This window comes from Buteo buteo, chromosome 15 (genome assembly GCF_964188355.1).
Source record: "Buteo buteo chromosome 15, bButBut1.hap1.1, whole genome shotgun sequence".
NCBI lineage: Eukaryota > Metazoa > Chordata > Aves > Accipitriformes > Accipitridae > Buteo > Buteo buteo.
Genome location: NC_134185.1, coordinates 16,359,943 through 16,380,129, shown reverse-complemented (window position 1 = coordinate 16,380,129; position 20,187 = coordinate 16,359,943). Strand labels below are relative to the sequence as shown.

The 20,187-nt window shown below is 55.0% G+C and overlaps 1 protein-coding gene across 1 annotated transcript; it reads right to left on the bottom strand.

The window, feature by feature from the left end:
* Positions 1 to 4,678: 4,678 nt before the first annotated feature.
* On the bottom strand, positions 4,679 to 6,311 carry POU3F2 (POU class 3 homeobox 2). Its single transcript, XM_075046373.1, has one exon. It carries the CDS (start codon positions 6,218 to 6,220, stop codon positions 4,865 to 4,867), a length of 1,356 nt encoding a protein of 451 aa, XP_074902474.1. The 5' UTR covers positions 6,221 to 6,311; the 3' UTR covers positions 4,679 to 4,864.
* Positions 6,312 to 20,187: the final 13,876 nt, after the last annotated feature.

The window sequence follows — 20,187 nt, the reverse complement described above, 5'->3', positions numbered from 1 at the left end:
ACGCACTCTCCTCCCGCCTTCCAGTTTCGGCCTCCGTCGGAGGGAGCGAGCCGAGGAAACAGGGCTTTTGTTGTCGACACCTGATCTACGACAGAGAGTCCCGTCCCTGCCGGGAACGAGGGTGGGGGAGCGCAGGGAGCTGCCGCGCACCCCGACATCCACCCGCAGAAGGTGCATCCCACGGCTGCTGCCTTCCCCCTCTTCCTCCTCTTCAAAGAGAGAGAGAAGGAACAGGGGGGAACGTCCCCCCAGCCGGCCGGCCTCCCCGCAACCAGCCGGGGAGGACCGGACCGGAGCAGTCTCTCCCGTCCGGTGGGCAAAGAGCCCCGGCGGAGCATCCCCGGAGGGGGGGGTCTCCGCCGGTGGCGGCGGCCCGGCCCCGAGCAGCAGCGGGACTCACCGCCCCGCCGCCGGGTCTGGGCGTCCATCCCCGCGGCGCCGGGCCTGCCCCGCCGGGCGAGGCCCCATCCACGCGAGTCACCTCCCGTCCACCCGAGACGGGAGCGCTCGCCGACGGCGGGGCCCTGTCGTCAAAGGCGAACTATTCCCCCGGCGCCCACCCGAGTGTCCTGCAGAGGGCAGAGGCTGCTCGCGTTCCGCCGCCCGTTCCGCCGGCTATTGACCGAGGGCTTTTAAATCCATAGCCGGCTTCAGCATTTTACCCGTCAGCACGTCTGCGGTCAGAAAACACTTCTTCTTTCTGTCACTTCTCTTCGAAACTATTGATAAGATCATTTAGCTGAATCTGTTCGGGATGAGTGTAATATTGACTAGGAGTTAGGAAAGATGATTAAATCTAATAAGCCTAGAAACTACCGTGAGGGACGGCGGGGAGCGGGGGGGTGAGGAGGAGAGCGGGGTACCGCGCTTGGCAAACCGAGCCGCCCAAAAGGGCCCGGGACGCGCCGCCGCCTCCGCCGCCGCTGCCCGCTTCGACGCCGCTCGCCGGCGCGCCCGCCCCGCCGGTCCCCGGCCGGGACCCCCCCCCGGCTAACACCGACCGGCTCGTTCCACACCCGGAGCCGCACAAGTCCGACGGGGAAGCCCCGGCCCTGCCGGCTCGACGTCGCCGCCGCCGCGGGGCCCGGCCCGGCCCGGGGAGCGCCCGCCGCGGGGTGCGCAGCCCCGCTGGGCAGCCGCATCCTTCCTCCCTCTCTCAAGCAGTACTCCCCAAAACGAAGCCCCGCCTTTTTGCCCTTTTTGTTTGTTTTGGTTTTTTTTTTTTCCTCCTAGCAGTCAGACCTGAAATTGCCCAAAGGGAAGGAGGAGAGGAGCCTCCTCTCCCCCGTGCCTCCCGCCGGAACGCGCAACTAACTTGGGGAGCAGCTCTCCCCACCAGCACCAAAGGCAGGACACCCCTACCCGCACAGAAAGCGATGCTTCGAAACACACGGCTGCGGTTCAGCTGCGGAGAGACACAATGAACCCGGCTCCCGAGGCTCTCCTTCAAGACCCTGGAAGTTATGAGCGTGGAACCTCTCGGTATAGGCATCAAATTTATTCCAAAAATTCCATGAAATATAAAGGAATGGCGGTGCTTTTACACAGAACTCAACTCAGTATAAGTACTGGGGTGTTCTCCCTCCAAATCTTAAGAACTATGCAAATCTGTGCTATCTTTAAAAATAAAATAAAGATATTTCAATAATTAGAACAAACTATGAAGGTATTGTGCATTTCTGTTTTATGTAGATAATAAAATATTACTTTAACATAAATATATAAGGATCTCTGCGTTTTTATTTTTCCCCACAAGCACATCCAAATGTACCAAAACAAAGTATTTTTAAAGAGACTGAACCAAAAAAAAAAATTACATCCCATATAGATTTTGTTCACCTACTCATTTAAAGCTACAGAAAAACAGTTTCCAGAACCTGTTTGCTTTAAAAGAAATAAATATACATTGAGGCAGGCCACTTAAAAATGATATGAAAATATTTCCCTGGGTAGCATTTAAAAAAAAAAAAAAGAAAAATAGACAAAGAAAACATTGAAACTATTTCTGCATTTCAAAGGACAAATATTAAACATATATACATAGTGGTAAGGTTTGCGTGGTAACTTTTTTTTTTTTTTTTAGTAAACCTATTTGGAGTTTGAGGCTTTTCTCAAACATCCTCTCGACTCCGTTTTCTGACCTTACGCACGTATTAATAAGTGTCTGAAAGTTCATTTCCTCCCTTTACCACTGGATCTGCCCTGATCTGATTCACTTCACTAGGCGCTAGTCCTCAACACTTTAAATAACAAGCAGCTCAATACATCCAAAAAAAAAAAAAAAAAGAAAAAAAAAAGAAAAGAGAAAAGCTTGGTGCCCGTATCTTTGTAACAATTGTTGGAAAACTAGGAAAAAGGCTAATGCATGTGCCTCTTAGAAATCATCATCTGTCTTACCAAGAAGAAAGAAAGAGAAAGAGAGAAAGAAAGAAAGAAAAGGAGACAGAAAGAAAGAAGGAAAGAAAACCCAATGTCACAGGCGCTTTAAAAGACAATGAGAAACATACTCTAAAGCCTTAGCTACTGAATGCAATATTTATAGGAGAGTTCTGCGAGAGAATGCTTCACTGTTTTTTCTCCATAATTGTCCAACACTCAACTAAGTAAACTTTTAGATTATAAAAATGCTTTGTCTCTATAGCACCCGTTTGTGCTGACTAAATGATCCCTTTATGAATTTATAACTATCATAGTTTAAAGTTCCTCTAATGTATATGCATAGCTGTGTGTGTGCATAAGTACACAAACACACGCACGCAGACACACGCACATACATGCGCTGCTCCCAGGTCCCGCTCCTCTGCTTCCCTTTAGAGCTTTTTGTTTTGCTTTTTTTTTTCCTTTTTTTTTTTTTGTCCCCGTGGGTTTTTTCTCTTTTTTTTTGGAAAGTTAACCGTTTCCCATCAAGATAATGTCACGAAATGCACTTTAAAACTATTAACGAAGGGGGGAAAAAAGACGGATTGAAAAATGGCATTTTTTTTTTCCCACTTCATTTCATTCCCCAGTGAAAGACACAAGGCTGCCCAAGTTAAAACTGGTCCTTTCCTTCAATAAATTATACCGCAATCTGACCAAAGGATGGGAGGGGGCGTAGGGGGGTGGGGAAGGGCAAGATACGAATAGAAAAAAAAAAAAAAGACGAAAAGTAAAAGCAAAAAAGAAACGCACACGGTCTCTGCGGAGGGGAGGGGGCAGCGTGTGTTTACACGCAGGTGTAAGCACCCGGCCCCCCCCCCCCCAGCCCCCGCCCCGGGCCCAGCAGCTCCTCGGGCTCTCCCTGGCTCTGCCTCGATGAAAGAAAGTTTTGGGGCTGACACGGGCGCGGGCTGCCCGGGCAGTGGGACCGGGGATGGCAAAGGCACGCACGGGGAGCCTCGGGGGGAGGAGGGGAAGGGAAGGGGGCTGGGGTGGGGGTGGGGGAAGCTAAATAATCCCCTTTCCCTCTGAAGGAAGTGCCACTTTCTCCGGGAAAACTCTGGAAACGTGTTGTTTCATCTCCGCCTTTCCCACACCGGGCCTCGCTCGCCCGCACTGACACAATCTGGAAGGGCTGCACATATTTTTTTTCCTCCCCCTCTGGCTGCGCCTCGGCCCCCGGACACACTGCCTGAAAATGAAGTTTACTTTGTCGATTTGCATTATTCTCCCTTCTCCAAACTCGACTCTTGCCGTTGAAGGCATATATTAAGCAATTACGAGAGTCACGTCTCTGGAGAACGGAAGCTGGCGGTGCATATATATGTGTATATAGAGAGAGATTATATATATGTGTATGTACGTACGCCTATGCACGCATGCATATGTATACATACATACAGATATACGCATTCTTTTTTGCTACGGTAAAAGGAGAAAATAAGCGTTACACGTATTTAAGAAGATTTGTTTATAACAAAAGTTCACATATACACATAAAGCAAAGGCTAAAACACAGTAACATATTGTAGACCGGTCACTGGTTGACTAACGCTCACCGTGGAAAATGCAAGTCATTTGCAAAATTAAGGTCGGAAAGGAAGGAAAAAAAAAAAAAGAAAAAAAAAAAGAATTTGTTTATGTAAACTTCGATTTTCTTGCAGTGCAAATTGGTACGGTTAAATACTGTCTACATCAAAAGGGATAGCTTTTCCTTTCTCTTCTTTTTTTTTTTTTTTTTTTTTTCATATATTCCTACAGGGGATCCACAGAAAATAAACACAGCAGCATGTGCCAACACCGAGCGACATTCCACAATGCAATCTGCCTTTGTGTGGCGGGAGGGGGCTGCGGAGGGGACCCGAGGTGGCTGAGCCCCCCCTCCCTCCCCTCCTCGCCGCCCCCCCCCTCCCCTCCCGCCCCCTCCCCGGCCGGGCAGCGCCGTTATTTTTTTCGCCAGCGAGCAAGGGAGTTTTGTGCGAACCGCTTCGCCCTGCGCCTGCCCTGCCGGTGCCGGTGCCTGCCCCTGCCCTGCCGGTGCCTGCCTGCCCTGCCTGCGCGCCGTACTCACTCCGCTCCGGTGCACGGGCACTCGCCTGGAAAGGTCAAACCCCAGCATCGCACCCGCTGCCGTCTAAGGGACGGTCCGGTGCAGGTGCTTTGTCTGTCTGTCTGTCTGTCTGCTGTGATTCGCGCTCGCCCTCTCGCTCGCTCGCTTTTTGTTTTCTTTTCTTTTCTTTTTTTTTTTTTGCGCGTTTTTTTGTCTGTTTTTTGTTTTTTTGTCTTTTTTTTTAAAGATAGGAGAAAATAATAATAATAATAAAAAAAAAAGAAAAACCAAAAAGAAAAAAAGGAGGACAATCAAAAGTTGGGGGAAGGAGGAGAGGAGGAGGAGGAGGAGGAGGAGGAGGAGGAGGAGGAGGGGCCGGGCGCCCCCGCCGCGAGTTCACTGCACGGGGGTCTGCACCCCGTGGTGCGGCGGCGTGTCCCTGCTGGCCCCGTACACGTCCTCGGCGCCCGGCAGCGTCCCTCCCGGGGGAGTCATGCGCTTCTCTTTCTGTCTCCTGTTACAAAACCACACTCTCACCACCTCCTTCTCCAGCTGTAGGCTGTCCGCGAGCGAGGTGATCTCCTGGGCGGAGGGCTTGGGGCACTTGAGGAAGTGGCTCTCCAGCGCGCCCTTGACGCTCACCTCGATGGAGGTGCGCTTTTTCCGCTTGCGGCCCTGCGCCGCGATCTTGTCTATGCTGGTGGGGCTGCCCGAGGAGGAGTCCGCCTCCTCCAACCACTTGTTCAACAAAGGCTTCAGCTTGCACATGTTCTTGAAGCTGAGCTGCAGGGCCTCGAAGCGGCAGATGGTGGTCTGCGAGAAGACGTTGCCGTAGAGGGTGCCCAGCGCCAGCCCCACGTCCGCTTGGGTAAATCCCAGTTTGATGCGCCGCTGCTTGAACTGCTTGGCGAACTGCTCCAGGTCGTCCGAGGTCGGCGTGTCCTCGTCCGAGTGCGGGTCGTGGTGCGGCGGCGGCCCGGGCGGCCCGCCGGCGGCGCCGCCGGCGGCCCCGGCGGCGGAGGGCGGCGGCCCGGCCGCCCCGGGGTGGGGGCCGTGGGGCGGCGGCGGGTGCTCGGGGCCGTGGTGCGGCGGCGGCCCGGGCGGCCCCGGCGGCGGCTCGTCGTGGGCGTCGCGCAGGCCGTGGTGGTGCAGCGCCGGCTGCGCGGCGCCCAGCATGCCGTTGACGGTGAAGCCGGGCGGCTGGGAGTAGAGCAGCCCCGCCTGCGCGCCGTTGGCCGCGGCCATGCCGGGCGGCAGGTGCGCCGCGCCGCCCGCCCGCCACGCCGCCGCCGCCGCCGCCGCCGCCGCCGCCGCCGCGTGGTGCCCGCCGCCGCCGCCGTGGTGCACCAGGTGCGGCGCCCGCCCCGGCGGCGGGTGCTGCGGCGGCGGCGGCGGCGGCAGCTCGTCGCCGCGCCCGCCCGCCTGCACCACCGCCGGCTTGATGTCGGGCTGGCCCAGCGCGCCCGCCGACCAGGGCGCCTCGCCGCCGCCGCCGCCGCCGCCGGGGCCCCCGCCGCCGCCGCCGCCGCCGCCGCCGCCGCCGCCGCCGGGGCCGCCGTGGGACAGCGCCGCGATCCACTGGTGAGCGTGGCTCAGCGGGTGCCCGTTGCTCTGCAGCGCGTAGTCCGCCTGCACCAGGGCGCCGGCGTCGCGGTAGCCGCCGCCGGGCTGCATGCCGCCGGGCGGCTCGGCGTGCACCATGGGGGAGCCGGAGGCGAGCAGGCTGTAGTGGTTGGAGGCTGCGGTCGCCATGACTCGCCGAGCCGCACTGATCGCGCCGGTTAAAGGCGCCGCGCATTTGACAGCTACTTTTTCGCCTCGGGCGCCGCGCGGCGCCCGCGCCCCCCCGGCCCGCGCGGCGGGGCCCACTGCGAAGGCACGCGCGGCCGCCCCGCCCCGCCGCCGCTCGCCATTGGCTCCCCGCGCCCTGACGGACGCGGGCGCCCCTGGCGACCGCCGCCGCCGCCGCCCGCCATTGGCGCGCCCCGCCGCCGCCGCCCCGCCCCCCGCCCCGCCCCCGACCGCCCCTCTGGAACCCAACTCCGAGGGGGAACGGGGCGCGGGGGAGCGGCGGCCGCGGGGCGGGGGGCGGCGGCGGCGGCGGCGGGAGGGGAGGGGAGGGGACTCGGAGGGGGGGGGGGGGCGCTCCGCCGCCGGCCCCGCCCCGCACCGCCTCGCCTCTCCGCACCGCGCTGTACCGCGCCGCCGGCGGGAGGCTGCCGCCGCCGCCGCCGCTCCGCCCGCCGGCTCCTGTTGCTCGCGCCCTGCCGCGGCCCCGCGCCCCGCCGCCGGTCTCGGCGCGGGGCCCGGCCGCGCTGCCCCCGGGGCGGGGGGACTCCCGCCCCCAACTTTCTCGGCCGGGCCGAGCGCACGCGGCGCCGCCCCGCAGCCAGCCCCGCCGGCGGGGCCGGGCAGCGCCGCGCCCCCGGGGGCGGGGAGCGGGGAGCGGGCGGCCCCCTCCCTGCCCGCCGGTCCCCGGGCACCCGGCGCTTCCCCGGAGCACAAGGGGCTGTCGGGGCTTCGCACCTCGGCGCTGCGGTGGTGGGACCGTGGCGCTTGTCCCGTCCCGGGGGGACGGGGTGCCCCGCGGGTCCGCCTGAGCGGGGCTGGCGGCTCCGCAGCGGTACGGAAGGTTTGGGGGGGCGGGAGGGCAGGAGGAGAGAAAAAATTAGGAAAAAGCGGGGGATGGGGGGGGGGAGGAAAAAAAAAAAAAAAAAAAGAAGTTGCGGCCCGGACAGGAAGGAAGGAGACCCTGGAACTGGATCCGGATTTCCTAGGAACGAGCAGCGCCCGGGCTGGCCGACGCGAAAAGAGTTAGCTGCCCATTTTTGAGCTGGAAGCCATAGCTTTGTCTCGAAAATAAACTGCTCACGGGGGTAGGTGCGCCTCGCAGGCTCCCGCTATCTTCATCGAAATAATACAATAGGGCGGAGCGGGGAATTTATTACTACTAACAAGAAACAGCTTTCTTCTGCGACTTGTTTATAAATCATCGTATTTAACGTGAGCGCTGGAAAGGCTCCTTGCCTGGAAATATTCCTCTGCGTGGGGGGTGTGCAGGAGCGGGGGGATGGGCTCCTGCACATAAACATATACACAGAAGCGGCATAAACAGGATATCCAGTGCCCTGAGACAAGGGGCGCAGCAGGAGTTACCTCGTTTCGTTAGTTTAGCGGCGTATCAAGAGCTCCTGCTGCCGGGGGGTGGGGAGGGAAGGAAGGAGGGAGGGAGGGTGGGAGGGGAGGGAGGAGGAGGGGGGGGGGGAGCGACGACAAACTTTGTCCGTGAGAGAGAGTGGAGAGTTTTCCTAAGGGATTTCCCCCCCCCCCCCCTTTCTTCGAGGTGCAGGCGAGGGGAAGAACAATGCTGCCTGTTCTGCGAGGGTGGCGGGGAGGGAAGTCAGTGCCTCTGAAGTGAAGCTCTGCCTTTTGTTTCCCGTGTGGAAACAACTGGGCACCCAGGAATTTTATAATTTGATGCTCATTTTCTCGTGTCTCTCCTCCCAATTAGGTGTAGACCAGTGAGTTGAAACAAAACAACAGGGCAAGTCCGCAGCAGGTTTCTTTCTGCCCGAGCATCGCGGGCACCGTCCGGGGATTGCCGCCCCGCTCCCCGCGCCCGGGCCAGCTCTCCCGCCCCGTTCCCGGGGCCGCCGAGGCTCTGCCGGGGGGCGGCTGGCCCGCCCACCCGCCTCCAGGTCCGCTGCCAGAAGTTCACGCGTGGACGCGACACGAGGGGCCACGCCACGCGTCATTATCGGGGCTAGATTTTTCACGCGGGCGTCTCCGGCGTGGGGTGCTCGGCCAGCACGGCCCCACCCCGCTGACCCTCCGAGGGAAGCCCCTTGTGCCCCGGCCCCGCGGGCGTGTGCGCCTCCCACGGGCAGCCGGTCCCCGTGGGGTGCCGGCAGCAACGCGCTCCCCGCAGCTCGCCACGGCGAGGAGGCGGGACGCGGGGGTCAGCGAGCTCCAGCCATCACTTTTTTTGGGGGAAAACCCCTGCAGCCCTGCCCCACGGTCGTGCACACCCCCCCCCCCGTCCTGGCCGGCCGCCTGGCAGGTGATGCTGCGGTCACCGTCCTGCGTGCCTCTTCCCCCTGCCGCCCCAGCGGCAGATCTCAAAGGCTAACGGTAATGGCACAATTACCGAAGTGGCAACACGGCGTTAGGAGGCGGACAAACCCCGAGCCCCGCAGCAAAGCCCCTCGCCGTCCCTCCTGCCCCCCTCCCCGGCCGAGCGCACGCCTATGGAGTCGCAGCTGGGAGCAGCGAGGAGCGCGGCCGGCGCATTCAGAGCCGCCGCAGACTCCACCTCCTCGTCCTCCCCATCATTGTTAGCCCTGTCATTAATACCGCTCCTTAAGCATCCTTCGCTCCCGGCTCCCCCCGTGGAGGGGAGCGCCGGGGAGCGGGGAGCGAGCGCCCGGCCGCCGCGCTCCGCCGCTGCCCGCCGCGGGCTCCGGCTCCGGCCGCCGCTCGGGTCCGGGGCGCTGGGGATGTGAAAGAGACAGTCATGTGGCCCCTTTCTGGCGGAGCTGACCCCGCGGGATTAGAGGTCTCGCCAGCCTTTCTTCCCTTTTCTCTGCTCGTATAAAAGCAGGTTGAAGGTGATGCGGTGTCTTGGGCAGACACTGCAGTGTTTTGATTCAGCTCAGCCCTTTTCACTGTTCAAAGCAGCTGTTCAAATACTAGGGCTGCTTACTTTGACGTGAAGAAGATTTTCAAACAACCCCAAAAGCTTTGAACTGACAGGCCTCCTTGATATCTCCTTCATTGCAGTGCCGCTACTCGAGAATATTCGCTATAAAATACATAGAGCGCCACTTAACTGGAGCTCTCTCCCGGCTGGGAGGCGAGGTGCTGCATACACATCAGGTGCATGCGGAGGGAGGCTGGCGGGGCTCCGGGAGCCCTCCGGCCGCCCCCCGCCCGGCCACCCCCTCTCCCGGGGGTCCCCTGCCCGCCCCCCGCCCCGGGCTGCCGCAGCGGGCTCCGGCTTGCGAGGCGTTGGGCTCCCTCGGCGTTGCAACTCCGCGCACGCCGGGAAGAAAGCTGCTTTTCCAGCAGGCAAACGCGAGCGCGGCTCGTTCCCAGCGAGCCTCGGCTCCCGGCCACCGCTCATCAGCCTCCCCGGCTCCGGGGGCTCTGCAAAAACACGCTCTTGCCCGCGCCTGGGTGCGGGCGGGCGTTTGGAGGGTGGGCAGTACGGATTGCAGATGCCTGTTCCTTTAGAGGTGGAAAGCTTATTTTCCAACTCCGGTCTCGAAGCCTCGAGATAGTCTCACGCAGCTAAAAGGAAAGGGGAGGGGGGGGGGAATCCCCGCGCCTCCTTTCTGCGTCTCTATTATCTTCCCATTAGATGTTGTTTTAGGAGGAAATGCGCCAGGAGTGCAAAGACGCGGCGAGTTGCTCGGAGAATTGCTGGGTGCAATAAACGTGAGGCTCCTGGTGCTCCCTTTAAAGGCCAACTTGGAAGATTTGTGCTTATTGCTGGGGCGCATTTAATGCACCTTTTGTGAGATGGGATTGTTTTGATCTCTGCTTCCTTTTTAACCTTTCTCTACGAGGTATTCAAGGCTGCACTTTCGTGTGGCTCTCTCCAGTGCTGCTCCAAGGAGTCTGATTCGGTGGAGAGACCCAAGACATGAATGAAACTTCAACTTTAAGGGCCTGCGGAGAGACAAAACTGAGGCCGGGGCTTCACAAGTGATTGCTTTAAAAAAATCCAATCTACACAAAGAGGCAGCTGGCTGCTTTAATGAAAACTGCTTAAAGCTGCAAGAACCGCAGCCTCAGGGATGTATTTATAAGATGACTCAAAAGCTACACTTTCAAGTTGCTTCTCCTCGGGGTAGATATAACAAACACATTTAACTAAGAAATCTAAACAAAAAGGACAGAAATTGATAACTTTGATTGCACAAGCTCACATTACCCATTGAAATTAAAATCCTCCGTCTAAATAGATTTCTCCACCTATCTCTAGAGGAAAGAAAATCTCTCTTTCCCTGCATATACAGATATACGCACACATACGTGTAATATCATACACATTTTTGCCCTGTCAGAATACTGATTATCCCGGAAGATAGAAAGGTGTAGAATTTTAAAAAAAAAAAAAAGTTCCCGTAAAGTTTGTATTAATGTTCATTTCCAACATTCCCTGCGACTCTATTCTTCCGGCCACTTCATTCATCTGAGACTCTGCTATTTTATCTGCATCACTGTTTAAACTAGTCGGATATAATGTTCTAAGTTCAGTATTTGAAATTAAATTATTTGAATTCACGGATATTAATCTTTTCCCTTCATCCTCCAGTTCTGAATCTTGTCATTAAAAATGATCCACCCTTTGTAGTCCGCAAGTGAATATTTTATAGACAGATACCGCTATGAAGACTTCTAACACAACGTCAACCAGTCAGACTTAGCTGTTGCAGGGATTACTTTGAGTAATTTATCAAAGGCAGGCTGCTAAATTTTGAGTGGTGAATATGAGGCCTTGGGGGGAAAAGAAGCAGAAGCAGCAGAAGAAAAAAGACAAATTCCATCAGTCTACGAGATAAATTCTGGTTGGAGTTAATACAGCTTGTTTATTGAATTCTTGGAGACAGACCCAGATGCGATTGGTGCTGCGGAGTTTGCAATTTAGTGTTCAAAAGCCTGGCTGGGAAATGACCGCCCCGCGATGGAGCTGGAAGGGCGTTTCTTCTGGCGCGGAAAGCAGGTGAAGTGGTAGGAGAGGGCAGGCGAGCCAGCCTCGCCGGCACGGGAAAGCGCTTTCAGCCAGGACTTCCCAAAGCCTGCGCTGGCCGGAGAATTGGGCAGGCAGGACGAAACACAGCAACAGATTTTAGAAAAAAAAAAAAAAAAAAAAAAAGAAAGAAAAGGAGGGGGGGGGGGGGGGAAAGGAAGAGAGAGAGAAGTGCCGAAGTGCCCAGCGTTCTCTGACAAATCTAACAGTTGCTTTTTTGTTTGTTTCGTTCAGTGGTCACGTCTGATGGAGACAAGCAGACACCCCGGGAAGAGCTCAGACAAATCGTGTCCCTGCTTCGCCGGGGGACACGGTCCTGCTCCCTCCCCCCTTCCAGCTTTCGGGGCACTTTGGGGCGCAGCTCCCGCTCCTCTCCCGGAGCGCCTTCTCAGGGGGCTCTGGGCCGCCCCTGCCCCGCTCCGTCACTCCCGCTGCAAAGCAGAAGCCCTTCCCGGCGGGGGACGCGATTTTTCGCCACCGACCAGGCGAGCCCGGGGGCCGGGAGCCGGCCGGGGGCTGAGCTCCGCCGGGGCTGCGGGCGGCACCGCTCCGGCCCCAGCCCCGCAGGACCGCCCCGCGCACGGAGACGGGGCTGGGGGCGGCCCAGGGCCGTCCTGCCGGCCCCCCCTTCACCCCTTTCCGCATCACCCCCCCCCCCCCCAAACCCCTGCAGCCCAATGCGACGGGGGGCAGCCCCCGCCGGCAGGGCAGAACTCGCCCGTCCCGCCGGCAGGGCGGCTGGGGGAAGCGGGGCCCCCGGCGGGGGGGGGGGGGCGATTTGTGTGTGTGTGTCCGTCCCCCTCCCCGGGCTCCCGCGTGGGGCTCGGCCCGGTCCCCGGTCCCCGGTCCCGGCGGGGCTGAGCGCGGCCCGGCTGCCCCGCGCCGGGATTTGCGCAGGAGCCTGCGCCGGGTGGGGGGGGGAAGAGGCGAGAAGTGGCGGCGGGGGCAGGGGGGGGGGCTGGAAACTTTCGGTCGGCGAGGAAGAAGAGGAGCGAGGCGAGCAGGAAGGCTGGGCCATTGTCCACAGAGGGTGCATTTTTGTCAGGCTGGCGTTGGTTGCTATAGTGAGGAGGGAAGGGGAGAGAGAGAGGAGGGAAAGGGAGAGAAAAAAACCACCCAACCCTAAACCAAACAGAGGAGCACAGTTCGCCTCCCTCCGCTCTCCCGGCTCCAGCCGGCAGCCCCGTCCGCTCCCAACCAAAATAAGAGCGCGCCGCGGGCCGTCCCGGGCTCCCGGCGGGGCGAGGAGCCTCCCCGGCCCCGGCCCCGGCCCCGGCCCCGGCCCCGGGCCGGGCCCCGCGGAGCGGCCGTGCGCGCCGCCCCGCACCGCCCCGCACCGCTCCGCTCCGCACCGCGCCCGCCGCCGCCGCCGCGCATCCCCCGCCGGGCGGGCGGGCGCGGGGAGCAGCGGGGTGGGCCCGGCGGGATCCGAGCGCTCCTGGCTGCAGAGCAGCAACCGGGCAGCGCTGCGGGATGGCCCGAGTCACACAGCCCGACACCACACCTGACCCAGCGCCTACTCACTTGGTCACGGTGGCTTCGCACCCCGCAGAGCATCCGTGACACTGGTCCTGACACGAGCTGCGTGGGGCTTTGCGGGTTGCTTTGGGGGTTGGGGTTGGGTTTCTTTTTTTTTTTTTTTTTTGGTGCCTAAATAATTTGAAGGGGGGGGGGGAATAACTTGTTCCGATGCAAATGAACAGCTCTAATTTTAAAAGAGACTCTTATTTTGCAGCAGTGTTTTTTGTTGCCTTGCTATTGAACTTTGAAAATAGTGTGGCGGGGGAAGGCAATAATGAAGGGTCTCGAAGGCTTAAGATTTAGTTAAGTGAGTGACTCAAGATGGCAAGAAGAAAGTTAGTTACTTAGTTAATTGAGAATTATTCACCTTCTGAGATCGGCGCAGCAGTTTGTTCAGATGACAGTGCGAACTTGGGGCGGGGGGAGGCAGGAGGCAGGCAGGCAGGCAGGCAGGGGAGGAGGCAGATTTCACTTGGGTTTTTTTCCAGGACAAGTTAAATTGCAGCTGAAGGAGAGAGGTCAGTATCTTTTCAAATCAATCTCTCTGTCTGTCTGCCTATGTCCCCATCTATTCCCTGTAAAGGGAAAAGCTCCAACTTTGTTCCTCCATCTGTTCTGTATCATCTGCAATCGACAGTTCTTTAGATTGCATGCACTTTTGCTCCCGATGAAGTGAAACTTTAAAGGTGTACAGTCACTTATCTGAAATAGGGAAAAAAGGCAAGTCGTCTTTTCCAATCTTACTGGAGAATTGTTCTCTTCCCGTGCAACTGTTAATTCTCTCTCTCTCTTTTTTTTCCTTTTTTTTTTTTTTTTTTCCGGGGGGGGTGTCTCATTTTCGAATAGTAGTTGACAAGTTTTATTTGAAAAACACTTTACAAGCCACCACTTAATGCATTATTCACATTTTTAAAAAATGCTTGAAAGAAATCACGTTAATGAAGAGAACATTTGTAGTAATTTGGTGATAATTATCAGAATCACCAAATATTCGCAAAGGCTTTAACATTACGTGTTGGAAGAAAAGCAAAACACATTACTTTAATAGTCTGATATGCAAACTATGGACCATTCAATTACATGGCTTAATAATGCATACATGATGTGATCTTGTTATTGGGATAGGAAGGGCTGCCGTAATTCACTCCAAAGACCAAGTGTGCTCTTACATTCAGTAAAATCCATTGCCATGGATCAGGGGGCCCTGCCAAACTACATTTAAGAGAATAAAAATTAATGACTGAGAATTTGAGCGTTAAATTAACATTAATTATATGACCTGCCTGCTGGAAAGATTAAATTTCTTACGCCCTAATTAGATAACGTCTCCTCATACATCAAACAATTTCCATTTCCAGATTTCAGGATTAAAATGCGGACCGGGGAGACCGGGCTGCTTCGGTCGCCGGCGCCCGCCGGCCGCACGGAGCGCTCCCGGCCCCGGCCCGCTCCTCCCGGCCCCCCGGGGGCTCACCGGGGGCTGGCAGCGGGACCGGGGAGCAGCTCCGGGTCAACCTCTCCTTCAACTCCAATTTCTCTCACCCACCCACCGCCCCGGACGCGGCGGCGAGGCCGGTGGCGGCGGGAGAGCGCGGAGGATGCGCGGGTGCGGGTGGGGATGCGGGAGCGGGTGGGGATGCGGGAGCGCCTCGCCCGGCGCCCCGGGGCTGCTCTGGGGGGGGCCCGGGCACCCACGCTGACCCCACGGGCTGCCCCCGCCGGCCGCCCCGGAGAGAGAGGGCGATCTTCCCTCGGCATGAGTGAAACTAATTTGTATTTAATTGCTTCTCTCAAGAATAAAACCTCAGCGGTCCCCCCCCCCCCCCCCCCCCCCCGACACGCGGGTTTCTGCCTTTTCCTGCCGGTGAGGAAATCGCTGAGAAACCTCCCTCTCCCCTGCTCCTTCACTCCTCCAGCTCCGGTCACCCACACATAACCCACGGGGCACGGGCACCCCCACACCCCCCCGCTCCATCTCGACGGCGCCCGAGGCCACGGAGCGGACACGGGTGTGAGTGGCGGGGCTGTGCCACCGGCGGGGCCAAGCAGCTCGGTTTCAGGGCTTCGGGTTTCAGGGTTTTAACCTCGACTTCTGCAGAGGAAAAATAAATTAAAAAAAAAAAAAAAAAAAAGGAAGGAGAGGTGGGAGCGTGGGAGGGGGATGCGGAGATGCTCACCTGTAGGGCCGAGGATGCCAGGGGCTGCTGGCCACCAGGGCCGTCTCCAGCCGGGCTGGAGATGACCCCAGTGGCCCCAGCAGCATCCCCGGCCTGGTAGGAGGATGCTGGTGGCACCTCGACGGTCCTTCCTCAGTTCTACGTTTGTGCTGTGCATCCAGGAAAGCTCCCGAAGAAAAGTCCGAAGAAGCCAGGATTAAACCAAGTGTTACTATCCAAAGGCCGTTTTGGGAGAGGAGGAGCGTGGCAGAGCTGGGGTGGCCTTTGGTGGCCTCACAGTTAAATGCAAAGGTCACGGCAACCCCTTCCCCACCTCCAGAAAGCTGTGAAAAAGAGGAATCACAACATCATAAAATTTTACCTTGTTCTCACTTCATTCCATAGTACCAGATAATTGCTTTTTCAACTCAATTGAAACTCGGTTTCTGTTATTGCGATGTTACTGCTCCTCCATGAGCTTCAGCATTTGTCTAAAACATCCATGTCTTGTCTATTAGTGTCTCTTGCTCACTTTCTGGACTGGATTGATAACCAATTACATTTAATGCTATGTTAAGTAACAGCTTCCAGAAATGGAGTAGGTGAGGAGGCTGTGAAGGCGATAAGAGGAAATTGTCTTGTTCTTGGGCTGCGTCCCTGAGCTCCAGAAGCATCTCACCTTCAGGTATGAAGCCTAGGCCATGCAGCCGGGCCAATGCTAAAAACAAATCACTGTTCCCCAGGGAGCTAGTCTTTCTGATAAACAACAAATGCCTTTTATTTTAAATAACCGATACCTTTTATTTTACATTTGATGGCAAATAAAGTCTGGTTGACAGGGGGCAAGAGTGCCGAGGGCAGTGGAAGTTAGCAGAACACAAGAAGTCTGTGAACTTGAACAGCATCTCCAGCAACACATCCGTGCTCCAGTAACAACAACCTCGAGCCAGAAACAGTTGAAAAACATATGTAAAGGAAGCAGATCCAGAAACAACACGAAAGAATATTGTGGCAGGCAGCAAAAAAACGTAGCAGCCTGCAGAGCTCCCACTGTTTGCCACTCCTTCTAGCTTTACAACTGTTTCTGTAGGAGGTTACTTTTCCCGCTGGTCAGATCGATGTCTGTCCCTCCATCTCCTCCCATCGGCTTTAGTGGCAGAACTGAAGGGGCTGAAAAATATATTGAAGAGGGTAGAAGTGAGTGGGTGACATTGTGAAGTTGTGGTCTTCAACTAAAACACACTTGTACTCGTCTAGTTACCCAGTTATCAGACTAGGAGTGTAATAGCCTATTCGTTATGATAATCTAATAAGTCTGGAAGTTTTATATTGAAAGCAGGCTACAGCTGACATAACTGTTTCTTCCCTGAAAATGCGGACGTGGATGTGGTGGGATGTCCCTTTCTCTTTGCTGTGGCGACTGATATCTCAAAGTTTAATTTTAAATATTTGCAGTCCAGCATATTTTCTCACTTTCATGTAAATCCCGTGGTTTGAAACAAGCTAAATCACTCTCTTGTTTTGAGAGCAGGGTGGGCAGGGACCTTGGCTCGAGCACTGCTACAGGTGAAATGATGGCTGCACTTCTGCAGCTATGCTTGACTGTCTGGGGGTGCTGACACCAGTTAGAAGAGCAAGGATTTCTCTGCCGCTCCCACACACAGCCTGTGAAAGGCAATCAGTCGTCGTAGGGAACAGCTCAAATAATTCAGGTACCATAATAATTGCATATTCCCACTAAAATGACACTGAACAGTCAATTCTTCAAGAAAAAAGATTTGCCCATCACCCTAGATGACTGCTAAAGTGTTACATATCTAAAAAAAAATCCCTAAAATCCCATGATGGTATGTAAGCACGGACAAATTAGTGATGATTCCTGAACCTAGAGCTCTCTGGCTGAAATGGGAAGCTCTCTGCATGTGAGCTGGGTGGCAGAAATGAGCCTGGGTCCCTCCCCTTTGCCTGCTAGACCCTTCATATCATGAGGACTGGGTCGTACACCCCACCCCCCCCCCCGCCCCGTTGTCTGCTGTGCAAACATATGGTTGGTGTTTCCTCAATAGGGAGCCTCCAGCTGAGATTGCACCTGTGATATAGTCAACAGTAAACACGACTAAAGAGAGTTAACCTACTTATGCACACCGAGAGAGGTGAGTTTACCCACTTTTATTTACTGCTACACCACCGGACTGCGCTTCAGCATAAATTGGTTCAAGGTGTCTTGTTTCAGCAGTCGTACAGAGAACTGGCTTCTTAGTTATTCTGTAACTCAAAGGTGTGCAAAATTGCTGCCTAACTGGGAATAAAATTATCATAAGCACAATTATGCCTGTGCTGAAAGGACAAGGTCAGAAGAGAGAATCCAAAATGTCAACAAGACTAGTTCATGATGGATTGTCCCAGACAAAGCTGTCCGATGTTATACATCACAAAAAGTTAAAAGATGATGTAATTTATATGTTAGACTCATTGTCAATTCACACCAGAACCCGAGGAACGGCAAAATCCGTTGTAGTACTTTCAGCCATATGGCACGTTTTGGGATGTGTGGTGAGGGTGGTTGGCAATACATGATTTTTATCTTCGGCGTGTCAGTAAAGCATTTTCTGATCTGATAGTAGCTTTTGCTTTTGGCACCGATAATCCTGGGGGACCCTGTGTTGGTCTGCTTTCCCTGCCATGGCTTCACGACAACTCACTCTCCTCTTGAAAGAGAAGGTCTTTATGCAGCCAAAAGGGTCTCTGAGTTAGTTCTTTTGCTCCAGAGTTTCGGCGTTGCTGGCTCAAACCTCTTGGGCTGGGGCATTGTCGTGAGGCTGGACTACTCAAGGGCAATTCGGTGGCTTTAGTGGTTTCTACCAGCCCTCAAATGTTTCTTGCAGGGCTTCTTCTACTCCTCCCCCATTATTTCTTTTCTTCCTTTTTCTTAAAGCCTTCTTTTACACTAAACCAACATATTTATCCAGTAAACATTCAGAAAAGTCTGGTCAACATCCAGTGCTCGTACATTATTTTGGAAGAGGTCCATATTCATGGCTGCTGAAAAAATAAATACATTTAAAAACCTGCATAGTTTGGTTTTAAGGGTAGGAGGAAAGACCTCACTCTTTTCAACGCCTCCTATCTGAAGGCATCCTGGTCATTACAGGTGGGAATGAGAGAGCTGCCTCTTGTTAAGGCTACCTGATACTCCCAGTTAAAAAATCCTGGTTATAATGTTGCTAGATTGTGTCAACAAGGCCAAAATATTCTGTTGTTCCCCAGAGCTTTGGGAATGAGAACAAACATCATCGCGTTCAAGTTCCAGGGTGCAAAGAAAAGCTGTTACACAAATTTGGTCAAGTTAAAAAGAGTTTGGAAACAAAACCCCAACCAAACAGGTTGTATGTATGCAGCAAAGCAGCAGCAGGCATCTTTGAAGGTTGTCCCCTCCCTGAAAAACCTTCATTCGCTCACCTCTCTGAGTGCATGCACGCACCTTCCGTGACGGAGCGCAACGCTGCCGGAGATGCACACAGGCTGCACCTTCCCCTCCCGGCTGCTCTGCGCTGCTTCCCGAGAGACTCGTTATTGTCAGGGACACGGGCCAGACAACAGGGCTCCCTGGCACGGAGGTGGAGGGGAAGGAATGGGGTGAAAAAGGAAGGAGAAGAGAAGATGGAGACACAGATTCGGGTTCACCTCTGGAAGTTGGAAGGGGGAGAGAAACTATGACTTGGCCTTCAGATTAGGAGTGAGAGCTGAAAATGAGAAAAGTGGCGTAGGAATGGTTTGGTGAAGAAATCAGAGCTGACTGAAGAAGGAACCTGGGTCTGAGGATTGGGAGGAGGATCCTGCTGTCTGAAAGACAAAAGGAAATCTTACTGAAGGCACTCCGAGTAGGCAAGAAGTTGTGTGGAGAGCTGGAGTACCTAGGGCTGGGTGGGTAAAAGAGTCTTGGACTTCTTGAGCCATGCAGGGAGGATTGGGACATGGTGTGAAAGCAGGCACAGGCAGAATTTTCATCTACGATGCAGCAACGAGAAAAGTCCAAGGAGTGGGGAACGGATTGAGAGGGACTGGCTTCAGATGGTGTAAGTACCATGGCAGAACTAGCTCTTCCAGACACAGCTGAGGTCTTTTAGCGTGATGCTGTATGTCCTGCAGACATGCTGAGGGTGGAAATTGGGGCCGTTTGGAAATTACATACCTCCAGATCATAAGTACATTGTCGACACAATGAATAGAAGTGATTGTTTCTTTTTTTTCTGGAAATGTAACTCTCCTGGACCTTGCATTGGACCATATTTATTGTCTTAGGTTAGACTGCAAAAGACAGGACCATAGATAGGGCTTTTTGATTTTGGTGTATTTAGTGCTATTATGTCCATAAAGAAAAAGGCACATGCTACGTACATATAAATATATTTATTTTTATTTATTCAGAGACATGCAAAGATGGTAGCTGCATGCCAGGTGTTAGATGTGGTGTGGTAAAAATACTAGTTGAATTGCTTAGGGTAGCCCTCGTGTTTGCTGAAGGTACAGAAAAGGGACTAGAAATGCAGTTTAGGCCAGATACCCAGAAGGGGGCTGAAAGCTCAGCGTTGCAATGCCTAATATTTAGATAACCCGCTTTCCAAGGGAATCCTCATCTTGGAACTGGACTTCAGGTTATTGTAATTACAAACGTGATAAGTGGGCACCTCAGAAGGGGCACACTGACTGGCCTCAACCTGCTGATAGAAAATGGTAAGCAGAGGCAGTTGCTCTTCTCTTCTTTCTCTTCTCTCTCTTTTCTCTTCTCTTCTCTTCTCTTCTCTTCTCTTCTCTTCTCTTCTCTTCTCTTCTCTTCTCTTCTCTTCTCTTCTCTTCTCTTCTCTTCTCTTCTCTTCTCTTCTCTTCTCTTCTCCTCTCCTCTCCTCTCCTCTCCTCTCCTCTCCTCTCCTCTCCTCTCCTCTCCTCTCCTCTCCTCTCGGGTGTTTTTGGAGAGAAGGACGCAGGCAGTGAGGGTGAGGATCATGTCCCCTAACTTCAGATGTCTGCAATGCAGGGGCCATTTGCAGCGGATGGGAGGCACAGCTCATCTGCTGTGTTTAAGTGTCTGCTCTGGGATGAAATGCAGTGCCTAGGGTAAGTAACTCAGATATAGCTGACTACACCATGGATGGTAAAATTTAGCAAAATTAATGTGACGCCCTAGTTAAAAAGCTAGGCATTTCCAGTGATAAATAACAAGCTTTGAGGATGTAAATTTTGAATGTGGTTGTCTCCAGGGACAATTCAGTGCCTAGCCATGTGTATCT